The sequence below is a fragment of the Culex quinquefasciatus genome, chromosome 2 (assembly GCF_015732765.1).
Source record: "Culex quinquefasciatus strain JHB chromosome 2, VPISU_Cqui_1.0_pri_paternal, whole genome shotgun sequence".
In the NCBI taxonomy this organism is placed as follows: domain Eukaryota; kingdom Metazoa; phylum Arthropoda; class Insecta; order Diptera; family Culicidae; genus Culex; species Culex quinquefasciatus.
This window is the reverse complement of record NC_051862.1, coordinates 219,374,700-219,402,422: the sequence shown is the minus strand read 5'-3', so window position 1 is coordinate 219,402,422 and position 27,723 is coordinate 219,374,700. Positions and strand designations below refer to the sequence as shown.

Here is a 27,723-nt window from a genome sequence, read left to right as displayed (position 1 = left end):
AAAAACCAAGCGGTAAGACATCATTCGAGTGCGATCATCTCACCAACTCAGTTCAGGTCCGAAACTCAGTGGAGCTTGCGAACATGAAGGTAACTATCCAACAGTCGTCTAATTGATACAGTTAATCAGCTTTTGTTACGTTTCTTCGCAGGCGTTTGTGGTGTTGTCGATGGCCCTGGCCATCGCATCCTGTGCGGCAGTCGAGCAAGAACCGTCCAAGAAGGACAAGCGAGGCCTGTGGGAGCTCGCGGATAACCATTACGGGTTTGATGACTACGCGCATCATCACACCAAGGTGCATCACCACACCAAGGAGATCGTCACGAAGCACGTGGACCGACCGTATCCGGTTGAGGTGATCAAGCACGTTGACCGTCCTTACCCAGTAGAAGTGATCAAGCACGTTGACCGTCCATACCCAGTGGAGGTCGTCAAGAAGGTCCCATATCCAGTGGAAGTGATCAAGAAGGTTCCTGTCCATGTTGACCGTCCCGTCCCATACCCAGTGGAAGTGATCAAGCATGTTGACCGACCATACCCAGTGGAGGTCGTCAAGAAGGTTCCAGTTGTTGTGGAGAAGAAGGTCCATGTTGACCGACCATACCCCGTTGATCGTCCTGTCCCATACCCAGTTGAGGTTGTCAAGAAGGTCCCAGTCCATGTCGATCGTCCCGTCCCATACCCTGTTGATCGTCCATACCCGGTTGAGGTCGTGAAGAAGGTTCACGTTGACCGTCCCGTCCCATACCCAGTGGAGGTCGTGAAGAAGGTCCCAGTCCATGTTGATCGTCCGTACCCCGTGGAGGTCGTCAAGAAGGTCCCGTACCCGGTTGTCCAGAAGGAGTTCGTCGAAGTGCCCAAGCCTTACGCAGTTCATGTCGAGAAGCCCGTCCCAGTGCTCGTCGAGAAGAACCACCATCACCACGTCGAGAAGCACTGGGATCAGTACTGAGTGGTCTGAGTTTGTGAGATCGAATGAGTAATAAATGTTAAGTTTTGTACAGCAATGAACAACAAGTCGATATTTGTCTCAGTTGCGTGATGACCTGCCATGCTTCGCGGAGTAGGCCTTGACTTTGACGGTGCGAGCACAGGGTATGCCAAAAATCGCAAAAATCTATTCCAGACTGCAATCGATTATTTTCATCTGTTCGTGACAAATGGTTCAATTTGTATTGATCAATATGTAATTTACCAATCCAAACATTGACCATTTGCAATCGAGCATAAATGCAGCAGTGGGTTTGGGGTAACGCCAACAGATGAAATTGATTGATAAATTGAACTGCAAATATTGGCGCCTGTTGAAAAGCGCGATTTCAACTGGAAAATCGCTCCAAATTGGTCCTTTCACCTGCCCTTTTCAGCGCGCACGGCAAAGCAATTTGAGCAACATTAATTAAAGCCCGCCTTCCCTTGAATAAATTTTAAATTTGAAAATTGCTCCACAATGCCATCAAAGGTTCCAAAGAATGTAGTGAAAGGACCCTTGTCCAGCCACATAAAAGATTCCACCACGAAAAAAAATCTCGTTCATTATGCAAAAATTTCCACAAAAAAATCGCGACTACGCGCGGCTGGGGGACAGTTGGGGTCGGCTGTCCCACCCCAAGCTGGAACGACGTAATTTGAGAGTCAACATCACACTCACACACACAGTAGGCGCTGGGATGATGACCAGCAGGTCGAGGCACGTTAATTATGTTGTAATCTGAGCACACTATCTGCTCTGGTGTGAAAGAACAAACGAAGGCCACGTGAAATGGGAGGGGGGGGGGGGGCAAACGTCCCTTTTTACGGGCGTCCCATCTATCTCTTTTTACTGTGCCGGGACCGGGTGGTGTCAATAACAGAAGCCAAGCGCTGCAAATTATGCTGGGGCGAGATTTACCGCAGGCAATTTGTTTGATAATGTTGGGCGCGCGCGTTTTGGGGTTGGCAGCATGGCTTTGAATCACCCCTCGCAGGCATGGCCTGCTACTGCCGGGTTGCAGCTGTCGAAATTTTTAATGAGTTTATAATTTTATTCAAACCTTCGAGGCTCGCGAACAATTGACTAGTCAATCGACGAATAAAACATCGATTTGGTTCGGTGCGTTCTACGGCGTCCTTCCGCGTTGAAATCTACATTTCACCAACCCAAACAAAGGTCGTAAATCCGCATAAACTGTACCCATTATGGCATCCATAATTCAACTCTTTAACCTTGTGCGCGTACTCCACACCCCACTGCTGGCACACGTCGATCACCTAAAAAAACAACAATTTCTAAGATTTCCCAGCAACTTCCTGGCTTTTTACCCTTCAACATCGAGTCCCGCGTACCTTAGCCCATCAACCTGGCATACATATGGTATCTTTCGCTGGTCTTCCCAGTTTCGTCATGCAGACACCAGAGAGTCAGAACGTACGCTCATCACATGTTTAGAAGGGAAAAAGAAACGGAAAAACAACAAACAAAAAAGCATGTGAGTTTGGGAGTCGTCGCGAGATCGAAGAAGGCGAGGGGTTATTTATGCGCGACGACGGTGATCGTGTGCCGTCGCCGTGCAACCGTATTGAGTAGTTTAATGTTGTTGGGAGTGTAGAGTCGGTGTGGACAATTATCATCGTAGCAACCACTGACGCCGGGCAGCGAGAGCGAGCGCACTTGAAGTGTTTCCCCCCCCCCCCGAAAAGTTTGTGGGTGAGGGTGATACGCAGTGAGGGTGTAGTTAAAATTAAATTTTTGATGCAGATTTTCTTAATTTTTATGATATTTTTTTTCTATATTTTCGTTTTCTGATTTCTTGTGTCATAAAAGTGACAAAACAATCGTTATTTCTATTTTTCAATATGGTTTAAAAAAACGTTACTTAATCCACCTTTAGGTGGTTGGTGCCTTCCTCTCATTTATAGTGATTCCAACCCCCTAAAGTGTCCACATGTTTATGGATCTCCCCTAACGTTCGCAGCACCTAAGAGGTCCTAATAAAAATAAGTAGAGTAAAAAAAAACAAACTACCTATAGACTTTTTGTCAAGATTATACAGACACGGCCTTTGAGGAAAATGGCATCCCTCTACACGGATTTTTCGTGGCGATCAGACCCGACCAGTGGAGGTTATGTGAATTCAGACCATTTTTTAAACTGCTTGTAATTTAAGATAGGTAAGTCAGATCTTAAAAATTCTGCTTTCTAAAATGCTTTCTAAAAATATGTAACACGTGAGGGTTTCATGAAAAAACCACCCTTTTTACCATAATTTTAATTTAATATGAAACAGTTTTTTAACCTAACTTTTTAAATACATGATAAAACTGCATGAATTTAAATAGCACCTTAGGGGACGTTAAGACGGATCGATTAAAACCATTCCGGCCAAAATCGGTTGAGCCTGTGACGAGATATTCCAGTGACATTGATTTGGTACACATGTCTACATACAGCCAAACACACAGACATTTGCTCAGCTGGTGATTCTGAGTCGATATGTACAAATGAAGGTAGGTCTAGGAGCTCTAATTAAAAAGTTCGTTTTTCGAGTGATTTTATAGCCTTTCCTCAGTAAGGTGAGGAAGGCAAAAACTGGACCTTCCACCTCAATCGTTCGCAAAAATGTAATGATGAAATCAACATTTTCTAAACAAGCTCAAATTTTTTGGAACAGTCAAACAGTAAAAATCCCAATTTTAATCCAAATCAGACCACCTCCTGCTTGGCATCACTCCGAAGTTTCGCCATTTTCGCAAAAAATGTGAGAAAAAAAATATTTCTAACTTGCGATATCTCTTTAACCACATGTTGTGTAATTTTACAACTATTCTGCGATAAAGTCACTTTTTCAGTCTAAATTGTGTTAAAATAATTATCCTTAAAAAAAACACAACATTTTTGTACTGCGTAACATTGTTTAACGCAGCTCAATTTAAAATTTAACATTGTGTTCGCAAATGAAAACTTGCTGCTTTAGTTTCACATTGAGCTCTTATTTTAACTAAAATTTTGACCACATCATCGTGTTTTTGAAAAAAAATCACATGTTTTTTTTGAAAATGTTTTTTTTTTGTTGTTCATGATGTGTTAAATTATAAGGGATAAGGTTTAATTATTACTAGGGCTAGTGATTTCTCACGATTTTGCGGAGAGAGTAAAATTCTTGTATTTTGGAAATTTCTGTGAAATCCTGTGAAATTCACCATTTTTCGCAATGGCTGGCTGACAATGTGATTCTTACAAAATTTTCGATTAAAAATGTGCGAATTTAATTTTATAACGTCAAGTCATCAGCAAAAATGCGTTCTATGTTTCATTTCAAAATCCACAATTAAATCTTTGTTTAAAGTTTACAAGATGAAACTTTTTCATATAAAAAAAATCTTAAAGACACATTCCGCCGTGACGTTGCAACGCATTGACTTTTCTTTTTTTAGTATTTCAGCTGTAACTCAAAAAATACATAAAAAAGGTATATATGTTATTACAGATTCAGAAAGGGCATTAAATTTATAAGAAGCAGTGTTGAAACATTATTTTAGGTAAATATTCTATTTTTGAGAGGGGAATATGTAGCGTGACGTTGCAACGCGTGACTTTTTCTCAATCCTGACCCAATTTATGTTTTGCCATTAACTCTGCTCTGTTAAACGGCAAATTTTGAGTTCTCGTTCCATTTTTAATGTAAAATTGACCAACAAATCGAATGCAATCATTAGTTTTACGAAAAAATCAAACCTCGATTTTTCAAGACCACTTACATTTCGTGACGTTGCAACGCTTTGTTTTTGAAAACAGGGGTTTTCGTTGCGTTGCAACGTCAAGAAATTTTAGTTTCAAAATAATTCATAGTTTTTGTTAGTTTGAACAACTTTAGGTTAAGATTTTATTATAAGACATTAATACACAGTACAAGGACATGTGAATTGACTGGCCCGCCCATGTAAGACCCCCTCCCCCCTCCCCCTATAACGCTTTCACAGTAGCAGTACGATTTACACAGTTTTACAATGCGTTTCAAAGTAAAAATAAATATTTGTATTATTCCATTATCACGAAGGACCCCCCCCCCCTCTCCTCTCCTCTATCCATGTAATGGGACGTCCATGCATTACGTAACGGGGTAATATCAAGGGGGTCCAAGATTTATACAAAAATGTATCGGAAATGTATTCCCAGGGGTGGAGGGGGTCTAAAAATATAAATGTTTTGTTACGTAATGCAAGAACGCTCCCTTAATATTTTAATGGTTTTGAGCAATTTACAAAACACGTGGAAGTTTTAGAATGGAGGGGAGCTTCAAGTTTTCAGGAGGGCTGAAATTTATGAATAAAGTGCCCATATCGTGTGTTGATGGCCCCTAAGGGGTGATCTGCAAACAACGTAACTTATTTTGTTGACTTTTGTGCTTTTTAAATAAAATTTGAGGAAATAATAAAACTGTTTGCCTGCGCAACATAACATATTTAATTGCGAACAACTAAACGATGCATACAACTTATTTAGGTAAGGGTTCGTCCAACAATAAAGTGACAAAAGTTTGTAAAAAAAAAAAACAATCGAATCACGTGATTTTTATTGTTTAGTGAATTTTAATGTAATTTGGCGTACGTAAGGGTGTGGGATAAAAAAATCGTTGCGTTGTATTAGAATGAACCCTCACGTAAATCAGTTTATCATAAAGGGGCCATTCAGTTACCACGTGATTACTTTTAAGAAAGTTTTAGAATTTTTACCCCTGATCTATCGGTCTATTTTGATTTGTTCAACAAGTTTCATAAAATACCTACTTTTATTCGAGTTGCATACAAACTTAAGTAACGGAATTTGTGAATGACCCTTGTACAATTCTTCTGTAAATATGCTCGGAAACATTATATAAAAAAATATATAATATTTAGTATCCTTTTATTTTCAAAAACCAACTACGCATACACCTTTTTTGCCTTGCGACCAACATGATTTAAAATTTCGTGACGTTGCAACGCAAACTTAAACCTGTTGTAACTTTGGATCTAGACAACCAATTTAGTCGCTCTAGGTTGTATTTGAAAGCTCTTTCCAAGTACAAAGAGCATCCAAAATATCAAAATGATTGAATGTTTAGTTTTCTGTTGGCATAAACAACTGTCCCTTTTTCGTGACGTTGCAACGCAATAAAATGGTAAACTTACACTAGTTCGAAAAAATACTTAACTTAAGATAAACTGCAAATCCATGACATTTCCGTTAAGTACATCTAAAAACCTACAAAATGCAGTCAAAAGAATAATTTTTGGATTTTATTTCGCTGAAAACAAGGAGTTTTTTAGAAAAATGTTTTAAATCGATGATTTTATCACGAATTGATGCAAAACTTAACCAACTTGTACAAAATGATATTCAAATGATCAATTAATGAAAACCATGATTTTTGAAGCTTCAAGTAGTCTAGAATCGAGGAAAAATATCCAAATAGCTCATACACGCTTTTCAAAAATTCATCCCAAGGTGTACATTGCCGGAGAATGTGTCTAAATAATTCAGCTTTGATCGCCTTTAAATTTAATAAGATACTTTAAATGCCATAAAGGTTTCTACGCATTTTGAAATATATATTTTTTGAAACTGTCACAAATACAATTTTGAAATCAGATTTAAAATTGCCGTCAAAAAGTACTTGTGAAATTTGGATAATGTGCACCGTTTTCATGTTACATATAACTATTATTATTTGTTTTTAGAAAAGAAGAGGTTTAAAAAAGATTAGATAAAAAAATTCTCTTCTTTTTTAAACATTTTTTAATCCAATCTTCGCTGAAGTTCAGACCACCTAGAGACTTATACCGAAAGAGCAAGAATTGTATTTGCTAATTTTTAGTAAAATAGGGGAAATATACCCATTTTAATCACACTAAGCCGTTCGACCAATTCTCATCACTTTTGCCGTTTCTTCTATTAAATCAATATTTTCAGATGTTTCAACAATGGAGAGTTGCTTGCTCACTTTTATTTGAGCTATTTATTACTTTGGAACAGTCAAAAACACTTTTTATAAGCTGTAATTCATGATCAAAGTGCTGATAAGCCGATAATAGAAATAGGCTGAGAAAGGGTATAGTTCCCCTATATGATTTTTAAAAAATAGAATGATTTATATATTTCAATATATTTTTGTTCACGTAAAACTGAAAAAAGATCAAATATTTCCATGATATCAATAATTAAAAAATTGGGCCAGTATCACCTAAAAAAATAAAGTTTCGTAAATTTATGTATTTGCTAAAATTTATATTCAAGCAACGAAAGGTTGGATTAACATAGATCCAAAATTTAAAAAAAAAAATAAACTTTTCCCAAATATTGACATATTATTAGAGGTGAAGTTGCAAACCTGACTGACAACTTTGCCAAAGTTTGGTGATCAGAAAATTCAATCTTAAGATACAGACAGTATTTCGAAAAATTTCATGACACTTGTGTATGAACAGTCCCCATTTTGTATGCCGAAAGCAATTTTGCAAAATAGCTTATTCGGCATTAGAAATCGATAGATTTTTTTTTACACAAATCGAAAAGTGCAAGTACAAATGCAGATGCGCGAGCATAACACACACAGACAAAAATTATGTAAATTTGGAAGGTGTAATTTTAGAAGGTTGAATATTACCTCTTTAATGATGTAATTTTACCTCAATTTAGACTGAAAAGGTGACATTACACCAGAAAAGTGGCAAAATTACACATTTTCAGAGGTAAAATTACACATTTTTGCTGAAATAAAAAAGTACTCCTTCCAGATATAATATTATCATGATTTTTTTACTGTGCATGTAAAATTGATACCGGGACCGTGGTGTAGGGGTAAGCGTGGTTACCTCTCACCCAGTCTGCCTGGGTTCGATCCCAGACGGTCCCGGTGGCATTTTTCGAGACGAGATTTGTCTGATCACGCCTTCCGTCGGAAGGGAAGTAAATGTTGGTCCCGGACTAACCTAAAAAGGTTAGGTCGTTAGCTCAGTCCAGGTGTAGGAGTCGTCTCCCTGGGTCCTGCCTCGGTGGAGTCGCTGGTAGGCAGTTGGACTAACAATCCAAAGGTCGTCAGTTCGAATCCCGGGGTGGATGGAAGCTAAGGTTTGCAATTGCCTCAACAATCAAGCCTTCGGACACCTAGTTTTGAGTAGGAATCTCGCAATCGAGAACGCCAAGGCAATGCTGTAGAGCGAATAATTTGATTTTGATTTTGATTTTGTAAAATTGATAAATTTACCAATTGCCGAAAAAAAAGTAGAGAATTAAAATCAATATTTCTTCCTGGTTTTGATGTTTTTAAAAGCTCCACCAAATTTAAACTTTATTTGAAAGTTCTGATTTTGATTGCTGATACGTTTGTGGTGGAATACCCGAATGTAATAAAACATAATAATAACAAAAAAAAAACATTTTTTTGAGATAAATCTAAGGTACAGTTTAGTATGCAATTTAAGACAATGCCCATTTAATTTGTTAAAAGCAGATAAAAAATCTAAATGAATCGTTTCGCTTTTTGTAATTTTGTAAGTAGACTGAGGAAAATAAATATAAATTTATAAATTCAATGAAAAATATAGCCTAAAGAAATCTTTGAAAATTTACCTAAAATTTTTGATTGTTTGTCCTGATTTGTAACAACATTGAACATTTGAAAAAAAAAACAAAATTAGCAAAAAAGGTCAAAATTTGTTAACCAACATTTTTGGAGTTTTCTATTCAAAAGGTATAATAAAAAAATCATTTTTAACTTTTTGGTGGTTATTGAATATCCCTGACTCAAGGCGGATTCAAAAACACATAAAAAAAAGATTTTTTTACTATACCTTTTTAATAGAAAACTCCAAATTATTTTGGTTAACAAATTTCGACCTTTTTTGCTAATTTTCTTTTTTTTTTAATTTTAAATTTTGTTTATTGGACCTTCAAAAAAATCTAGTTTTGATCTGCCCTTGAGACATTCCCCATAATCCGAGCACTTTTAATTCAAAAAAAGGTTTTTCTCCAAACTTTGTTTGGTTCTGAAGAAGTTTTCATATAATACATGCAATATTTGGACCCTTTTTAGCAGAAAAGAACCTTCCCAAATCTCGATACATACCTTTTACAAATCATCCAGGATTTTTGGTAATTCTCCGATTTATATTTCAAACATAAAAAGTACTGGTAGTTCATTAATCACATAGGAATCCAAAAAAGCAGTCCACTTTAACGACCCACAATATTGGAATCCACATTTTGTTAATATGAACATCTTAGTCGTGGTAAGAAAAAAAAAGTTTTGCACTTGATTATGACATTCAGTTTTTGAACCGGATGTAAATGATTATTTAACAATGTACAATCAAACCACCTGAAAATTCGACAAAAAAATATTTTTCAGCCTATTTTACATCTTTTCAAAACTTCGGAAAAGAACTTAAATGGTCTATAAAATATCATAAAAATAAAATAGAAAGACAAAACTGATTATGTTAATTTTAGTGAAATAAATAGTCCCATTGTTAAATACCAATGTTCTGTTAAAAGTGTCATATTTCTGTCAATTTGAAGTGAAACATTAAAACGATTTTTTCACGGAACTTCAAACAGCGACTCACGACAAAATGGCACAATCACGCCGAAATGAAAAATAAGATGACCATGACTAACTTTTATAAAACAATCGAAATAATAGAAAAAAAGTTTTATTTATCGTACATATTGCAACCACAACGAACCGCCCAAATCCTCTATCAACAATTTTCTGAAAATCATTTGACAATCCTCAACAAAATGGATTAAAAATAAATTGGCACGTAACTTTGGGGACCTTCTAGAGTTAACATACCCATAAATTGAAAATTTTCAGCAAAATAGTTGATCGGGATTATTTGAAGTATTTAGAAAATTGTTTAGATTAATTAAGTCAACGAAATGTGGGAAATATCGTTAGTAGCACCAACAGAAACTATCTATTCCACATCCACAATAAATGTATTGAATATCAACACAACAGTTACGTAACTCCCCTTACCCCAACTGCATACCACCCTTCGGCTCTTCTCCGAAATCCGCACACTGAAATCATGGGATATCCCCATCGCGCACCGGTACGGCATCGCATCCAAGTGAGCCATGCTTTGCATACACCGTCGTCGTCCGCCGCTAGAACACAACTCACCGATCATCCGCGTCAGAGTGAATAAACCTTGGGTGCATGCGCAATAACATCACCCGCCGTCTCGATCTAGTAGCCGACGACGCTGACGCGTGCTGCGCACGCGTATGTTTTGGAGCTCTAGTCGTCCCTAGCAATACGTCGGGAAGGGTCTCCAACGGCAGTACTAAGCCAAACTCGTCGACGTCGGGAACGTTCTTCTTTGCGCGCAGCGCGACGGCTACTTGGACCGGGAGTATTGCGCATCGCGCGTGAGTTTTTTTTTATGCACGTGCTGCGGGAGTTCTAATTAGAGTTGCGACACGAAATTGCGCAAGTAGTTGGTAGTTAAATGGTGAAGATTTTTTTTCTTGGGGGAATGTTTTCATAACTTTTCACGGCGCAGCGGCTTCAAAAAGTGACACGATGGGGCGGCGTACACGGCTAATAAAGAAGAACTTGTGACGTGACGGTGAAATAGATGGCGCTTTATTTGACCAGCGCGTCACAAGTGCGCGAAAAAGCGCAGTTTACGACTGCGGCACGAAGAAGTGCGTTGTTTACAGTGTGTGTGCAATAAAGATGCGGTGCTGCGGTGAAGAGTGACGAATGGGTCTAGAAGAGTCGCACTGCTAGCGGGATAGGTTCTCGTATATAGTTGGTGAAGATGACATATCGGACGGTTAAGCGGAAATGACAGCTTCTTCGCGCTGAACGCGCGCGAGCGTGTAGTTTTGTTGTTTTGGATGGGTTTTTTACAACTCCAGTGCTGATTGAGGGATCCCAACTCAAATGATCGACCTTTTTTCGGGGTGTGGGATGAAGACGAAGATGACGCTGATGGGAAACTATTAAGCGAAATTGGGCCATTTCCTGGGCTTGATTGAAGTGTGTAATCTGAGTAGGCCGTGGATCAAAACAGCTAGATTGTTCTGGGCAGGTCATCAACGCCAACATTGAGAAATATCGAGTTGTTGTTCATTGCTGTACAAAACTTAACATTTATTATATACTCATTCGATCTCACAAACTCAGACCACTCAGTACTGATCCCAGTGCTTCTCGACGTGGTGATGGTGGTTCTTCTCGACGAGCACGGGGACGGGCTTCTCGACATGAACTGCGTAAGGCTTGGGCACTTCGACGAACTCCTTCTGGACAACCGGGTACGGGACCTTCTTGACGACCTCCACGGGGTATGGAAGATCAACATGGATTGGGACCTTCTTCACGACCTCAACTGGGTATGGGACGGGACGATCGACATGGACAGGAACCTTCTTGACGACCTCAACCGGGTATGGGACTGGTCGGTCAACGTGGACAGGACGATCAACATGCTTGATCACTTCCACTGGATACGGAACGGGACGGTCAACGTGAACCTTCTTCTCCACAACAACTGGGACCTTCTTGACGACCTCAACTGGATAAGGGACAGGGCGGTCAACATGGACTGGGACCTTCTTGACGACCTCAACCGGGTATGGGACAGGGCGATCAACGGGGTATGGTCGGTCAACATGGACCTTCTTGACGACCTCAACTGGATATGGGACCTTCTTGACGACCTCAACTGGGTATGGTCGGTCGACATGCTTGATCACTTCCACTGGGTAAGGACGGTCAACGTGCTTGATCACTTCCACTGGGTATGGGACGGGACGGTCAACATGGACCTTCTTCTCCACAACAACTGGGACCTTCTTGATGACCTCCACTGGATATGGGACCTTCTTGACGACCTCCACTGGGTAAGGTCGGTCGACATGCTTGATCACTTCCACTGGGTAAGGACGGTCAACGTGCTTGATCACTTCCACTGGGTATGGGACTGGTCGGTCAACATGAACCTTCTTCACAACCTCAACTGGATAAGGACGGTCAACCGGGTATGGGACTGGGCGGTCCACGTGCTTCGTGACGATCTCCTTGGTGTGGTGATGCACCTTGGTATGATGATGCGCGTAGTCATCAAATCCGTAATGGTTATCTCCGAGCTCCCACAGGCCTCGCTTGTCCTTCTTGGACGTTTCTTGCTCGACTGCCGCACAGGATGCGATGGCCAGGGCCACCGACAACACCACAAACGCCTGCGAAGAAACGTAACAAAAGCTGATTAACTGTATCAATTAGACGACTGTTGGATAGTTACCTTCATGTTCGCAAGCTCCACTGAGTTTCGGACCTGAACTGAGTTGGTGAGATGATCGCACTCGAATGATGTCTTACCGCTGGTTTTTGGGTGTTTTTATATTGTTTAAATGGACACTTTCGGGCCCGACAAGGTTACCTCACCTATTGGTCGTAATTGCGCCTTGGTTAACTGTATCAACGAAGAAGTTACGAACGATTTTCTTGCTCGCTGAAGGTCACACCCGGGTGAAACCATATCGGATAGAAATCACCGTTGACAACAACTCAATCGGAGGACACATCACCTCGGATAGGTTGTTCAATCAACATTACAAAAGGTAGCTCAGGGCATCAATCTCCCACCGGAAGAGACAAGTTCAAATGTCAACAATCCGGACCCAACCATTCAATCAAGATTCTAATCTCGTAGCCTGCGCGCAAGCAAGGTAGGCCTTGATGAATTTACTCCCGATGTCGACTCCTCGACCCCACGCAGTAGGCCACGTGTTTCCCAAACCCCAGTCAAGACGGGGCTTGAAACCGTCAAAAATGTAACACAACGCCTACTACGGTTCCGGCGAACGGTAGGGAGGACAAATGACGTGAAAAAAAATTTCGGGGCTGGAAATTACTTCCGTTTTCGCTTTCGGCCCAACTTCCTCCAAGAGATTGAGAACGAATCGGAAGACAGAATTTACGACCCTCCTTGGAGGGTCGCCCCGAAAATGGGTCATCCAAGCAAGGGTGTGAACTACGAGGCCGTTTCTGCACCGTCTGGAGCACGTAACCATGTTTAGCCAAATTCGAACAAATTTAGATAAGGACGCAGAAAGGTTTTGCCTTTTAATTGAGTTATTTATATTAATTCCCTGCTCTGCACGCGCGCCTCAGTTACTTTCTCCAGCGGGGATTACTTATCGTCCCCACCCCTGCCCAGTATTAGCGAAGGCCGAAGTAATAGCCCGGCCCGGTCCATACGTCCCGAAAAAAGGGGAGAAATAAATTTGATTTGATGGAGGCGAGCTGATTTTAATTACTGATTTCAATTACCGCGCCCGCACTTTCGTCTTAGCCGAGCCAAGCAGTAGCTCAACGTTTCAAGATCTTTTTACGGCGGCGTCCATTTCGGGCGGCCCTACCTTCCTTCCCAAGGGCCCTGATGCGATCTGGTTTATGGTCGAATGGCTTAAATAATTCAGTTGTCTAAATAAAAATTGGTTTTATTTCCGAAGACGACGACGTCCAAGCAAGCGTAGCGTAGGAGAGCGTTGCCATGGGAAGCGGGAAGATGCAGCTTGGTAAACAAACAAACGTCACTGTGCGAGAGACACAGCAATATCAACAACAACAACAACAGATAGGAAAGAGTAAGGAGGAAGAAGAAAAAACAAACAACGACCGGGTTTGTTCCGATTGCTGAACCAGCATCAGGTTCTGGAAATGGGATTCTTCTTGCGGGGAAGTTCTTTGCGTTCTGGTGTGTCCCAGACTGTACAAACAATAGACCAATGGGATCGAAAGGCTGGGAATGGTGAATGTAAACACAAACGTTTTTGGGAAAGTTGAAGGTGGTCTGTCGAAAAAGAAAAAGAAGGGATTGTGCGTGTGAGAGTTTTGTTTCGGACTTTGTTGTGTGGAGATTTGCATGGCCAATTGCAAATGAAACTTCTGTCTGTTTAAAAAAAATGTTCAATTTCTAAGATTTCCCATGATTTTAATTTTAATTTTTTTTTTTTTTTTATATCAAAAAACGTTTTTAATCGCCTGCAATAAAATTCAGAAGCGATTGTGAAGGTTTTATGTTGTTATTTGAACTTCTTTTTTTATTGATAAACACAATTGTTGGAAGTATGCTAATTTGATGTTTACTAAAGCATTAGAAATAAGTGTTATAAACACTTTAATTTAATAACAAGACTTTGACTATGACTAATTTTATTCACAGTTTTTGCCTGAGCTAATTTTCCAAATTTCAAAATTTATTATCAAAATGGCAAATTAATGTACAAGTTTTAAAAAGATCGTCACCGTACAGTCTAGGCTCGATTATCTGAAGGTCTCGGAAAAATTTCGTGGACTTCTTTTTGATTGTCTGACCTCTAATGTAGTGTAAAGTGTTTAAGAATTGTTTAAATCCAAAATTACGTAGGAGAATTTATTTTTGGTTGGTAATTATTCAAATTTGACTAAAATGAGGTCGCAGAATTCAAATTTAATGATAAAAGCAAGAAGTCCGTAGATTTTTTTGTTTTGTCCAGATTGGTTGCCTCTTCGATCACTGTCTATATTCTAAAAATAATTTTAAAATAACATACAAAATGGTCTGATTTTAGAGAAAATAAAAAATAAGGTAAAATTATACTCATATAAGCACATACAAAAAGACGTAAATCTCTCTCAATGTCTATCAACCAACAATACAACGGTAAATTTGAATGATCTGAAACTCATCAAGGTTATTTTATTTTATTTATTTTTTTTTGTCTATGATAAAAGTTTTATAATCTAGATTTTTGAGCAAAGATGGCGTTACGAATTGTGCACGCCCGAAATGTCAAAATTATGCAGTGAAAACAACATTACATAAAAGTGTGCCGTGGCATGACAGCCTGCGTAATTTTGACATTTCGGTGCTCAATTCATAAATGCATCTTTGCTTAAAATTCTGGATATTTTATAAAAGTCATTATTATTTTCAACCCTTTTTTAACTTAATTTTAAGCCAGAAATATATGTTTGTCTTTAAAAAGTCAATTATTCAATTTAAAATTTAGGTTAACACCTTATCTCATTTTTTTATGTTTCTAAAAAAGTTGTAATAAATTAAATGACAAATTGAAAAAGTAATTTAAAAAATACTACATTTCAATTTTTTTCGCGTTTTATCCATTAAATTAGAGTTCTGCGATTCAATTTCAGTCAAATTTGAATTGTTTTTCGCCTATTAAATTATAAAATGCATTTCTTTATTTCATCACCGCCATTTTGGCCGCCATATTGGATTTAAAAATTCACTTCACTTAAGCGATCACTATGAGGTTTGCTTTTCATAATATTTCATTCTTAGCTATTTGGAGAGTGTCTGCACGCTGTTAACATGAAATGAGAATCTCAGCTTTTTCACGATTTTTTTCTAATATTTCATGTGTATTTATTACACGAAAAAATCTCGACTTTTATTATTTACTTTCAACCACTGACTGTTTTTTTTATCTCTGAAATTATGTTGATAAGTTTTAGGAGAAAAAACTGTAAAAGGTGGCCCAATTTAGTACCAAAGTTAGGATTTTTTAAAATTTATGGCTATTAGGATATACCGAAAATAAGACTTTTAGAAACATTTATTGATATAAAAATGCAAGATTAAATTTAAATTTCAAACTGTTTCAAGTGTTTTATCGCTCAGTTATCTTTAGTATATTTTTTTCTAAAATTGTTCATTTTATGCAAATTGAAATCCTCTTAAAAAAAATTGTGTAAATTTTGTTCTCTTAGTATCGGTTTTAAATTCGATACGTAATAATGGAACCTTTAAGATTTTTTTCATCTTTTTTTTTATCATAATTATTTTCAAAAATTTAATATAAAGTTTTAGACTTTTAAATCTGTTAGACCGTGTTTTTATACATGGAATCCAAATAAAAAATGGCAAAAAAAATATCGAAAATATTTACAAAGAGGATAATTTTTATTTTTCAAATTTGTTGTGTTTCTTATATTTTTTTTTACTTATGAATAGATTTTTAACAAATAAACTGTTTTTTAATAATAACTAATTTAAAAAAAATCAAATGGTATGCGTCATCCATAATGTATGTAACGTCAAAATCGGCCATTTTTTTATCGGCTAGTCTTTTTATATCTTTGATAAAGAAAGGTAATTTCCATATATTTGATTTATAAGTATTTGTTTCCAATGCAACTTTTTTATACGTTTTATAATTATGTGAAAATGAAACTTAATAATTGAATTTATGATTTTGAATTTAATGATTACAAAAAGATTTAATAGATATTGTAATATAATTTGTTTACGCAAAATTTGAATTTGCCAATATCAACGATTTAGCTACCTGAAAAAATACTCTCAAGTTTCATGTCATTAGACAATAAATTTACTAAAAGTCCCCAATGCATCATTAAAGCAAAGCTCGACAAACTCTGCGCTAAACACCCCCTCGTTCAAAGCACCACATATTCCCACTTCAACGCTTCAACACTACAAATTGCCACCACTTAAATAGACAAATAATTATGGCCCACTGCATCATCAGTCGCCGCCACCCCCCACGCCATGATTACAGTCACGAAGTCCCGTGATCGGAATCAATTCGGAAAATGCACCAAAACTATTGTTTTTATACCCACCGTGAAATCGCAGCAGGCGCGAGCGCGTTCAACCCGCCGTCTGGCCGACTTCTAATAGACTGCGGCGGCCACACTGAAACAAAACGACAAATTGTCACGCAAATCGTCGCTCCCCATCCAGATTTCGGAAGCATTTTGTTTTATCGTGTGTTGTTTTGAATCGTTGAGTGAGACAAATTTACCTGTCGATGGCACATTTTTTTGTTGAAGTGGTGTGGAAGAGTCCAACCGAGAATATTTCGGCGTGAAATGGTCGAAAAGAGAAAACCGCAGAATAATATCAACTACACTGGGTCACACAATTTTCAGTTTTTAACCGTTTCAGAAGAAAACGCAGCAACCAATGTGAAATATTTCGTTGACCAGTGTAATGAATGAAAATCTCTGATTTATGCACCTGACTGTGGTCGGTCGCATTGGGTCGGCGCGACAAGTGCATGGAATGTGAGTTCGGGAAAATTTATGTCTGATACAAAGTGCCCTACCGTTTGAAATTTCATTCGAAAAGTGTGTGCGTCTGAGTCATCATAAAAAAGGAAGAGGAAAAATTAAGTTTAAATTATGAAGTCAGTTCGAGGTGGTCCACGACCGGAGCTCGTCTCAATTTTGCCATGAAATTGATTTACGAGATTCATTAGCGGTCGACTCACCTGAGCAGGGGAGAATTGCAGTTCGAGCTGGGAAGAATAAGTGGCGTGGACGTGGGTGAATTATAGTCCTCGCCGGCGGCCAGGTGGCAGTTTTCAATACACAAGTGGCGGGAAAAATGCTCGGCCGATGTGTCAGTGGCCAGGGATCGAACGACGATATTTCCGCGACGAAAAATCTATCACAGGTAAAGGATCTTTAGTTAAACTGTAATTTAACTAACAGACTGATGTATCGGATTTAAAGCTTTAATCAACGTGAAAATTTATGGCTTAACAAATTAGCTTTTGACAATTAACATTAGTTTAAGGGGTTTTTTCTCTAAACGGTACAACAAAACAGATTTTAACTTTTTTTAATTTAGATTTTTTAAATTTAAAAATTTGGCATCATTTTTTCGCTCGATTTGAAAATTTAAAATTTGATCTGTAAACCTTCAAAATATTTTGCAAAATAAAACAATAATGTTTGTATAAGTGAATGCACCTTAGGTTTCAAATTTCGCCCAAAATGTTAAGTACTTTATGATCATATACAAAACATTTATTTTGTCACTATATTTGCGTCCAAGAGAGCTTAATTTGGTAAAAATTACGCGTTGTTACATTATTTTCAAATAATGGATTTTGCGAAAATCGATGGTAATTACCAATTTTTGGACCACCCTATCACGGCGTATGTTACCCTATTGGGGACTAATTATTTCGGTCAAGGATCTCCCACTGCATTCTTTTTTAGATTCCCCAAGAAAAAAGCACTTTTTTTGAGGAATTTCAGAAGAAAATAAAAATTGACATATTTTTAAATTAGGTTGTTAAATTTTTTAATCTCAAATTTTTATCCCTTAGCTCTTGTCAAGATCAAGAAGAAAACTAAATCTCAAAATGTTTGAGAAAAAATCATCACAATTTTTTTATATATTTATTATTACATAAAAAAAAAGTTTTTTCGTAAAATCACGATAATGTAATTGTCTGCTCTACATCTTTATAGAACATTGTTACACTCTAAACAATTGCCCTGCAAAGTAAGAAAAAACATGAAATTTCAAAATATAAAAAGATTCTCTAAATGAAAAAAATAAAAAAAATATTCCAGGTTGTTGCAGATTCGAAAAGAAAATTAAATTTTCATTAAATGTCATGTCTCTTGAATTTTTACAGTTTAGTTTTATTTTAGGTTATACAAAAAAATGCTTATACCAAAAATGTACAACGTCTCAAATTTGTTAATGAATGTTTGCCAATCCATCTTGTTTTCCGTAGACCACAAGATCGCGTCGTCGAGGAAAACTCAGATTACACCTTTCAAAACAACTCCAACGAACCAACCAACCAGCGCCAGTCAAAGTAGTCTGGTGGGGAGACACAACATTCATAATTCATTCTAAACACTTTGCTATTTCCGGTGAATGGCTGTAAAAATAGCCACCGGTTTTTTCCACCATTTGCGTGTGTGTCAAATTGTCACCGTTTTTCCCTTCATCTTAGAAGAAGTCACTCCAAAGTGTGAGATCCATCCGTCCATTTGTTCCATTTAATCACGTCTCATCAACCACACACCATCACCGCCATCGCGACTAGAAAATTCGTTTTTCCAGCACCAAAGTGGAAAAACAGCCGTAATGAAAAGGCAAAGCACTTTTTAATAACCACACGACAACGACGACGAAGAAGGCGCTGCGTTAGAATTTGGTGTGTGGTGGGGAAAAACCCAAGGAGGCTGTGACCTCCCCCTTTCTTTCAAAACCCCCTCTTTCGACCTGGAAAACGAGGAGGGTGATGAACTGATTAAAATCTAACTTCACGCTCCATCATTTATAATGAAGTGCGCTACGCCACTTTTCCGAAAAACGACGACGTTTTTCTTGGTGATGAGGGGAGGAAGCCCGGTTGGAAGGCATGCGAAAAGTGTGAATATGTTGAGAAGATAAAAAATAATCTTCTTAAAAAACGTTTTGGTTGCGACGCCAATGAGGGGGTGCACTCAAAGAAATTTGCTTGATTTTTCACTGGAAAAAAATTAGCTCATTGAATCGAAAAGTGAAAAATCGTTGATTTTCATTTTCAAATTTTCCTCCGTGCGTCAGGATTTTCCCCTCCCATCACACGAGCAACGTCTGATCTGCATCCAAGAAGGCGACGACCGTCGCAGAGCTAATGACGCCTGCTCTGATGCTCCAAAAGGCGTCCTTTGGCTGAGTTTGACACACCTTTCTACATGTGTGCACCTTGCGCCTTTTTCTAAGAGCAGCCGGGAAAAATGAAGGAGAGGAAATGAAAAATTGCTCGTTTTTCCTCGAGAAGAAGTCACCGGGCTCTGGATGAAAATGGATGGAAATGAGACGTTGTTACCGCGCTAATGCGAGGCCACGTGCGTACTTGTTAGCTTAATTTTACGACTTTTTATTAGGTCGATGTGGTGGCGGCGTGTTTGTAAGAAAGATTCCGAGGGAAAATGTCGTCAGAACATTTTATTTGCGTGTTGAACTTGATTAGAAATGAAGAGATTGGCACTTTTGGGAAGAATGGATTAGTTTTACCAGAATTGCTTTATTAAAACAGAAATTTAGAAAAAAAAAATCATAGGTAATTCTTTTGTTTTGGTCTCAATAAAAAAAATACCCTTCTGGGTTAATGTAGATTAGAAAAATACATTAAATTTCCCTTAAAATAACATGTTAAAAAAAAATATAATTTAGTAACGGAAATGGCTGAGTTTTTTTAAACTTTTTTAGTGTTTTTTGATTAAAAACACGTTTTTTCGGAATTCTGAGTACGCCATCCAAACGAGCGCCAAATTTTACATAAAAGTCTCCTTGAAACCAAATATTTATTTCAGGCTGCAAATTATCGAAAACATGTCTTTTTTCGCATGTTCAAAAATTGAGGGGGTCGTACCGCCCTTCTGTCACGAGATATCAAAAAACGGACCTCGGATTCGTGATCAGGGATAAACATTACCACTTAGAGCAAAGTTTCACGCAAATTGAAGAGGGGTCAGGGCAACTGCTGTGTTAGTTGGTTGTATTTTTTTTTATTTGTCATGATTTTGAAGGATCTTCTCTAGTAGATTTCTATTTTTAATCAAACCGAATTAGATAATTCATCACACATGAAGAAATTCAGTCTGCAAATAACCGTCTTCAAGATAAGCAAATCATAATTTGTTTAGTGAGCAATTCTCTACGAAATCGGTCTTTTTTCTTCAATTTTAATTTTTGTATTTTTTAATCCGACTGAAACTTTTTTGGTGCCTTCGGTATGCCCAAAGAAACCATTTTGCATCATTAGTTTGTCCATATAATTTTCCATACAAATTTGGCAGCTGTCCATACAAAATGATGTATGAAAATTCAAAAATCTGTATCTTTTGAAGGAATTTTTGATCGATTTGGTGTCTTCGGCAAAGTTGTAGGTATGGATACGGACTACACTGGAAAAAATGATACACGGTAAAAATTTGGTGATTTTTTATTTAACTTTTTATCACTAAAACTTGATTTACAAAAAAACACTATTTTTATTTTTTGATATGTTTTAGGGGACATAAAATGCCAACTTTTCAGAAATTTCCAGGTTGTGCAAAATTATTGACCGAGTTATGATTTTTTAATCAATACTGATTTTTCAAAAATCGAAATTTTGGTCGTAAAATTTTCAACTTCATTTTCGATGTAAAATCAAATTTGCAATAAAAAGTACTTTAGTGAAATTTTGATAAAGTGCACCGTTTTCAAGTTATAGCCATATTTAAGTGACTTTTTTGAAAATAGTCGCAGTTTTTCATTTTTTTAAATTAGTGCACATGTTTGCCCAGTTTTGAAAAAAATATTTTTGAAAAGCTGAGAAAATTCTCTATATTTTGCTTATTCGGACTTTGTTGATACGACCTTTAGTTGCTGAGATATTGCAATGCAAAGGTTTAAAAACAGGAAAATTGATGTTTTCTAAGTTTCACCCAAACAACCCACCATTTTCTATCTTCAATATCTTAGCAACTAATGGTCCGATTTTCAATGTTAATATATGAAACATTTGTGAAATTTTTCGATCTCTTCGAAAAAAATATTTTCAAAATTTTCAAATCAAGACTAACATTTTAAAAGGGCGTAATATTGAATGTTTGGCCTTTTTGAAATGTTAGTCTTGATTTGAAAATTCCAAAAATATTTTTTTCGAAAAGATCGGAAAATTTCACAAATGTTTCATATATTAACATTGAAAATCGAACCATTAGTTGCTATGATATTGAAGATAGAAAATGGTGGGTTGTTTGGGTGAGACTTAGAAAACATAAATTTTCCTGTTTTTAAACCTTTGCATTGCAATATCTCAGCAACTAAAGGTCGTATAAACAAAGTCCGAATAAGCAAAATATAGAGAATTTTCTCAGCTTTTCAAAAATATTTTTTTCAAAACTGGGCAAACATGTGCACAAATTTAAAAATGAAAACTGCGACTATTTTCAAAAAAGTCACTTAAATATGGCTATAACTTGAAAACGGTGCACTTTATCAAAATTTCACTAAAGTACTTTTTTATTGCAAATTTGATTTTACATCAAAAAATGAAGTTGAAAAATTTTTGCGACCAAAATTTCGATTTTTTGAAAAAATCAGTATTGATTAAAAAATTCATAACTCGGTCAATGATTTTTTGCACAACCTGGAAATTTCTGAAAAGTTGGCATTTTATGTCCCCTAAAACATATCAAAAAATAAAAAAAATTAAAAATAGTGTTTTTTTGTAAATCAAGTTTTAGTGATAAAAAGTTAAATAAAAAAATCACCAATTTTTTTTTACCGTGTATCATTTTTTTTCAGTGTAGTCCGTATCTATACCTACAACTTTGCCGAAGACACCAAATCGATCAAAAAATTCCTTCAAAAGATACAGATTTTTGAATTTTCATACATCATTTTTGTATGGACAGCTGCCAAATTTGTATGGAAAATTATATGGACTAACTAATGATGCAAAATGGCTTCTTTGGGCATACCGAAGCCACCAAAAAAGTTTCAGTCGGATTAAAAAATACAAAAAAAAATCGAATGACCGAAATCCTAGAGAACTGCTCTAGTATTTTTTTCAAAAAATATGTCTTTTTTATATAAAAAATATCTTCGCAAAAGGTGACGTTCTTATTTTAATTACTAAACAAGTTTCTCTTAATGGAAAACTAACATCATGAGAAAACATAAACAACATCGTTTTAACCTAAGTTTTAGAGTTTTATTTTTTTTTGTAATTTCCTAGCTATACAAATATTTTTTTAAATAAGTTAAAATCAGTCTTCACGGGCCTTTTCCGCAATAAACTAACGATATTTCAGCAACTACAAAGTTAATGACGCACAAATTTTGAGAAATTTGGAAGCCTGACATTTAAACAAAGCTGTGATCATAAAATTATTAAATATTTTTTGAAATCATATAATTTTGCTCTTCACTCCAAAACTATATTTTAACTCTTAAAAATAGGCTACATATTTCAAGATTTATTAAAGTTAAAAAAAATATTTTCAAAAATAAAAAGATAGATTTTTTCAAAATTTATAATTGTTTTCAAATTTTAACTTGGTTTTCGATAGTGAAAAACAGCGAAAGTGATAAAAAAAGTTAGCTCAACTTATCAGTAGGGTGTCCCAAAAAAAAACACGATGTTGCGGAAATCTTCGGATTCACTCGGAATTTTTATAGGTTTTTATAGGTTGTCTCAGGAACAATGTTTTGATTTAACGAAAAAAAAAAGAAAAATCGTTCGAAACTCACGATTTGTGATAGATTAGGAAATTGCCTGTTTTCATAGAAATGTGCTATTCTGTCTCCCTTTTTTTACGAATTTCTCGATTTACATCAGCTAAAACCAATTTTTCCAATAAAATTAATATCATCATAGTCTGGAAAAATAAATTAACTCTTTGAATAATTATTTTTTGTCACTTTAATGCTAATTATCAGCCATTAATTAGCCATTAATTAAGGGTGTAAACAATATGATAAAGTTGTGAAGAATTTTGAAAAAAAAAAACGCTTTTTTATACTGCCGTCATGATTGTGTTTCCAAACGTTTTGCATTATTTTTATGACAGCAATTGACATGCAAAATCAATAAATTCATTGATTTGATTATGTGACGTAAGTGCCATTAAGCTGAAAAAATCTTAATTTCGCAGCTAGTTATAAAAAAAAACCCTATTTTGACGTCTAAAGATGTATGAATTTGCATCTTTTCGTGTGTAATTTTAGATCGGAAAAGTGATACGATTCAACAACAAAAAATCAACCGCCAAGAATTCAACTTTTTTTACTTTGTACTAAAACCATTTCTCCTCTCATTCTTCCAGATCTACACCGACTGGGCAAACTACTACCTGGAGCGGGCCAAGTCGAAGCGGAAGGTCTCCGATCTGTCCGCGGACTGCCGGGATGGCCTTCTGCTAGCCGAGGTGATCGAAGCCGTGACCACCTTCAAAGTACCTGATTTGGTCAAGAAGCCCAAAACGCCACAGCACATGGTGAGTCCACAAAAAAGACTGTTTGATTTCTTTTCAATTTGTTACACCAAACCAACAGGCTAGAGGGAATAAGTAACTGATTGCGTCAAATAAATCATCACACTTTCGCCCTCTCGAAGGAGCGTTTAATTGCAATCAGATGGTCGTAAATCAAGACACTTTCCATCGGCTAGAAGTTCGTTTCTGGGGCACCAGGCCGGCCGTGCTGTAACCAGATCTATCTCAAAGGGTCCCGCATCCAAACACTACGAGCTAACAAGTTCAATTAAAATTAAGTCCATGAATCACACACTGCAACTGGCGGTGGTGCTATTCCAAGAAGAAGTGTTTGTTTTTTGCCAAAAAAAAACACTCTCCACCCACTAAAAACTGATCGTACACTCAGGTGCTTTAAAAAGTTTGAATTAAGAATTAGGAAAAAAAATCATCAAAATTGACTAATTTGACAGTTTGATAAAATTTCAAATTTTACATAAACTTTTCCATGCAACTGACCGTACATTTCTCTTAGTCACTTGGACCACAGTAAGAAAAGAGCCAATTGAGTCAAGCAGGCGACGGCTCGTCCTCACGCGTGACGTTGCCTCTCTTGGTCAAAAAGCACGTGGTCCATGATTTATGAGTGGCAGAGCTCTCGCTATTTGGCAGAGACAGAGAGTGAGTAAGAAAGTCTCGGCCTGCTGTCACCCCCGCCAGTCGATAGGTTTTACTTCTTCATATGTTGTGAAGAGTTGTGGGAGAGAGGGGGAATCAAATGAACTAAACTCTCCAGCTGTGCAGCACAAACATGAGAGATGAGCGTCAATAATTTCTGGAACAGCTAAAGTACTTTGCAAGGGCAAGGAGGGGTGGACATTTGTTAGGAAAAAATGGGGAAAACTTTTTCGAGTTGAGTTGAAAAATGAGCACAATAAATAGAACATAGTATTTGGAAAGGACTTTTTTTGCAATATTTTAACTTAACACTCAAACGCTCGGGTAGTCATTTGACTCCTATTTTTTTTCTTAAAAATCTCATAACTTTTGATAGAATTGACCATTTTGGATGCTTCCGGGTGCAAAAGATCCAGATTTGTCTATATTTTCAACTGTCAGACGGAGGACAAATGTGGTCCATTTTACCGGAGATATTCCGGATTCTGTTGGGGTACCTCGGCCCTCCTAAATGGATATTTGGCCAATATAATAAAAACTTTTCAACAGAATAAAATCGGAAATGATGCAAAACTTCAAGGAATCATCCTAAAACATCATCCTGCATAGATACATGACATGCTGAAGACCTTCGGGCACCGGAACAGGTTCTATCCGGAAACGGTTCACTGAGCTGATGTCAATTGTTGCCCAACTGGAACCGGCTCCGCTGCCCCGTAGGACTTAACCATGTCAATTATTTTTGCAGGATGATGTATTAGGATGATGCCTTGTAGTTTTGCATCATTTCCGAAATTTTTCTGTTGAAAAGTTTTTATTATATTGGCCAAATACCCATATAGGAGGGCCGAGGTACCCCAACAGAATCCGGAATATCTCCGGTAAAAATGGACCACATTTGTCCCCCATCTGGCAGTTCAAAATATAGACAAATCTGGATCTTTTGCAACCGAAAGCATAAAAAAAATGAAAAATACTTGAAATGCCAAACAATGAAGATTGAAGTTTCCAAAAATTATTTTGGACTTTTATTACTTTTGCAGTTGGCTTATCGTACTCAGTTTATCTTTATTGGTTTTGCTTTAATTTTGTATTCATCAATCGTCTCTTCCAGCTGCGTCACAATTGCACAACGAAACATGCGATTTTATAATTTATTGATAGAAACTCCACCATAATTCATTTCTCATTCCGCTCACGTCGACCATCAGAACTTGTCATCGTTTTGATACAAAGTTTATCGAGAGCCGCACAAGAATATCGATTATTATTTATACCGTCTAGTCCTCCCCAACACAAACCCCCTCAATATTGGCGGTTCTTTTGACCACTTCCCCCTCCCCAAGCTTTAATCCAAATCCAAATGATCATCATCATCATCGTTATCGTTTATTGGCCCGCGTAGGAGTAACCGATTAAACATGACCAACTCCAAACAGTTCAATCGACTCAAAATCGTCTTCCTTTCACAGCATAACACAGAAATTAATGCTCGAACCAAAGTCTAGTCTGAACCGGCAGGGGGAGGTCCTCTCAACATTAAACGTTTGCATATTAATCACTTTAATGATCGGCGTTCAATCACTTCCCTACCACCCCTTTTGCTTCCCCGCATAGAACACATAAAGTCAGAATCTGCTTGTCGATTTAACGAATAGATGGCAATATAGGGTATTGAATGTTAAGAGGACGGTTGGAGAAATGTGTTCTAGACTTCACCCTCCCCTCGGTGGGCCACGCGTTTGCATGTGGGGAGATAAATGCTTTTGAAGCACGAGAATGATCAATTTGGATGTGGGACAGTTTTGAAAATAAACGATGGCGAGTTAAGGGGTTTCGATATGATTACTTTGTACCCTTGCATTCAAAACTGCAAGATTAGCCATTTTGAAACAAATTCAAGACTTTTTGTAATAATTCCAGCTACTAATTCACAGCAATTTTGACAATTTTGACAATTTTGACAATTTTGACAATTTTGACAATTTTGACAATTTTGACAATTTTGACAATTTTGACAATTTTGACAATTTTGACAATTTTGACAATTTTGACAATTTTGACAATTTTGACAATTTTGACAATTTTGACAATTTTGACAATTTTGACAATTTTGACAATTTTGACAATTTTGACAATTTTGTCAATTTTGACAATTTTGACAATTTTGACAATTTTGACAATTTTGACAATTTTGACAATTTTGACAATTTTGACAATTTTGACAATTTTGACAATTTTGACAATTTTGACAATTTTGACAATTTTGACAATTTTGACAATTCTGACAATGTTGACAATTCTGACAATTTCGACAATTTTGACAATTTTGACAACTTTGACAATTTTGACAATTTTGACAACCTTGCACAGCACTCGGTCAGCTGAATTCATCGGGCTTCCCCCAAAGATCAGTTTATCAAACTCAGGGATGGCATAGCTCCGCTGGAGTTGGATATGCATTCGATTTACGAACTACGTGCAACCGATTTGCTTGCCATTATTTTGCGGTGACCGCGAAAATTTGTGACTGATTCCAGGCTTAACAGCACACCACACGGTACCAGTCAATGTGGTCCCGTTGCCAATTTCCAAATGGCGTGACCAAACTCGTAAATGCTGCTTAGAAGTAATGACTAAACTTTCGCTAAACCACGGCTGGAATGTAATTTGACGAACGCGCCACAAAGTCGCACTCTGGCCAAGCGTCAATCATTTTTGCGGTTTGAATTAATTTTAGTCCATCCTCGGCAATACTCGGCACGAAACGAAACTATTGGCACTACGCCCCCCGGGGCATGGCCTTCCTCTAACGTGGGATTTCTGCTCCAGCGCCTCTGACGAGACAGGAGAAACCGGGACCGACGTTTTACTTCACCATCCGATAGAAGCTCAGTGGATAAGGCGGGAATCGAACCCGCGTCTCATAGCATCATCGGGATCGGCAGCCGAAGCCGCTACCCCTGCGCCACGAGACCCACACTCGGCACATTTCAGCAAATTCAAATCAAATAAAGCGCCACTTCTTCGATGAAACTCGTCGCTTCCGGTTCTTTTGCTACGTAGAAGAGGAGAAAGTGTGCCGAACCTGCCAGCTGCGGCGCGCCAATCGAAGCAGGCACGTCGAACATATTTCTAGAACAGGCGCTTCCTAATACGTGCGTGGGTCGCGTGGCCTACTGAGCGCGAGACCCGTTTCCGGGGTGGGGGAAAAAGGGAAAAATCAAGCCATGGTTTCAACATCTCGAAATAGGTGTTTAAAAAAGCACTTTAC

At 37.3% G+C, this 27,723-nt stretch overlaps 3 protein-coding genes across 4 annotated transcripts in view; 2 read left to right on the top strand and 1 right to left on the bottom strand.

Annotated features, from left to right (window-relative positions):
* LOC6032104 overlaps positions 1-27,723 on the top strand; it is a 61,766-nt gene that overhangs the window by 7,451 nt on the left and 26,592 nt on the right. Inside the window, exon 2 of the mRNA XM_038251092.1 lies at positions 23,625-23,795. Coding sequence (XP_038107020.1) covers positions 23,625-23,795 — 171 coding nt within the window. The remainder of the gene's footprint in view (positions 1-23,624; positions 23,796-27,723) is intronic.
* LOC119767655 (mantle protein-like) lies at positions 37-1,014 on the top strand. 2 transcript variants are annotated; one of them, XM_038256691.1, is made up of 3 exons: positions 37-89; positions 152-583; positions 722-1,014. In XM_038256691.1, exons 1-3 carry the CDS (start codon positions 84-86, stop codon positions 950-952), a joined length of 669 nt encoding a protein of 222 aa, XP_038112619.1. In that variant the 5' UTR covers positions 37-83; the 3' UTR covers positions 953-1,014. The 2 variants fall into 2 exon arrangements, with proteins under 2 accessions (XP_038112619.1, XP_038112618.1); XM_038256690.1 differs by having other exon boundaries at positions 152-1,014.
* Positions 11,144-12,333, bottom strand: LOC119767656 (mantle protein-like). Its single transcript, XM_038256692.1, has 3 exons — positions 12,280-12,333; positions 11,768-12,217; positions 11,144-11,359 (listed from the first exon to the last, which is right to left on the bottom strand). The coding sequence occupies exons 1-3, from the start codon at positions 12,283-12,285 to the stop codon at positions 11,165-11,167; spliced, it is 651 nt and encodes a 216-aa protein (XP_038112620.1). The 5' UTR covers positions 12,286-12,333; the 3' UTR covers positions 11,144-11,164.

Bases quoted from the DNA above. Each gene is read 5' to 3' on its own strand.
- LOC119767656 (XM_038256692.1), bottom strand. The intron at 11,360-11,767 runs GTGATCAAGCAC...TACCCAGTTGAG, and splicing joins CCGTCCCATACCCAGTGGAA to GTCGTGAAGAAGGTCCCAAT.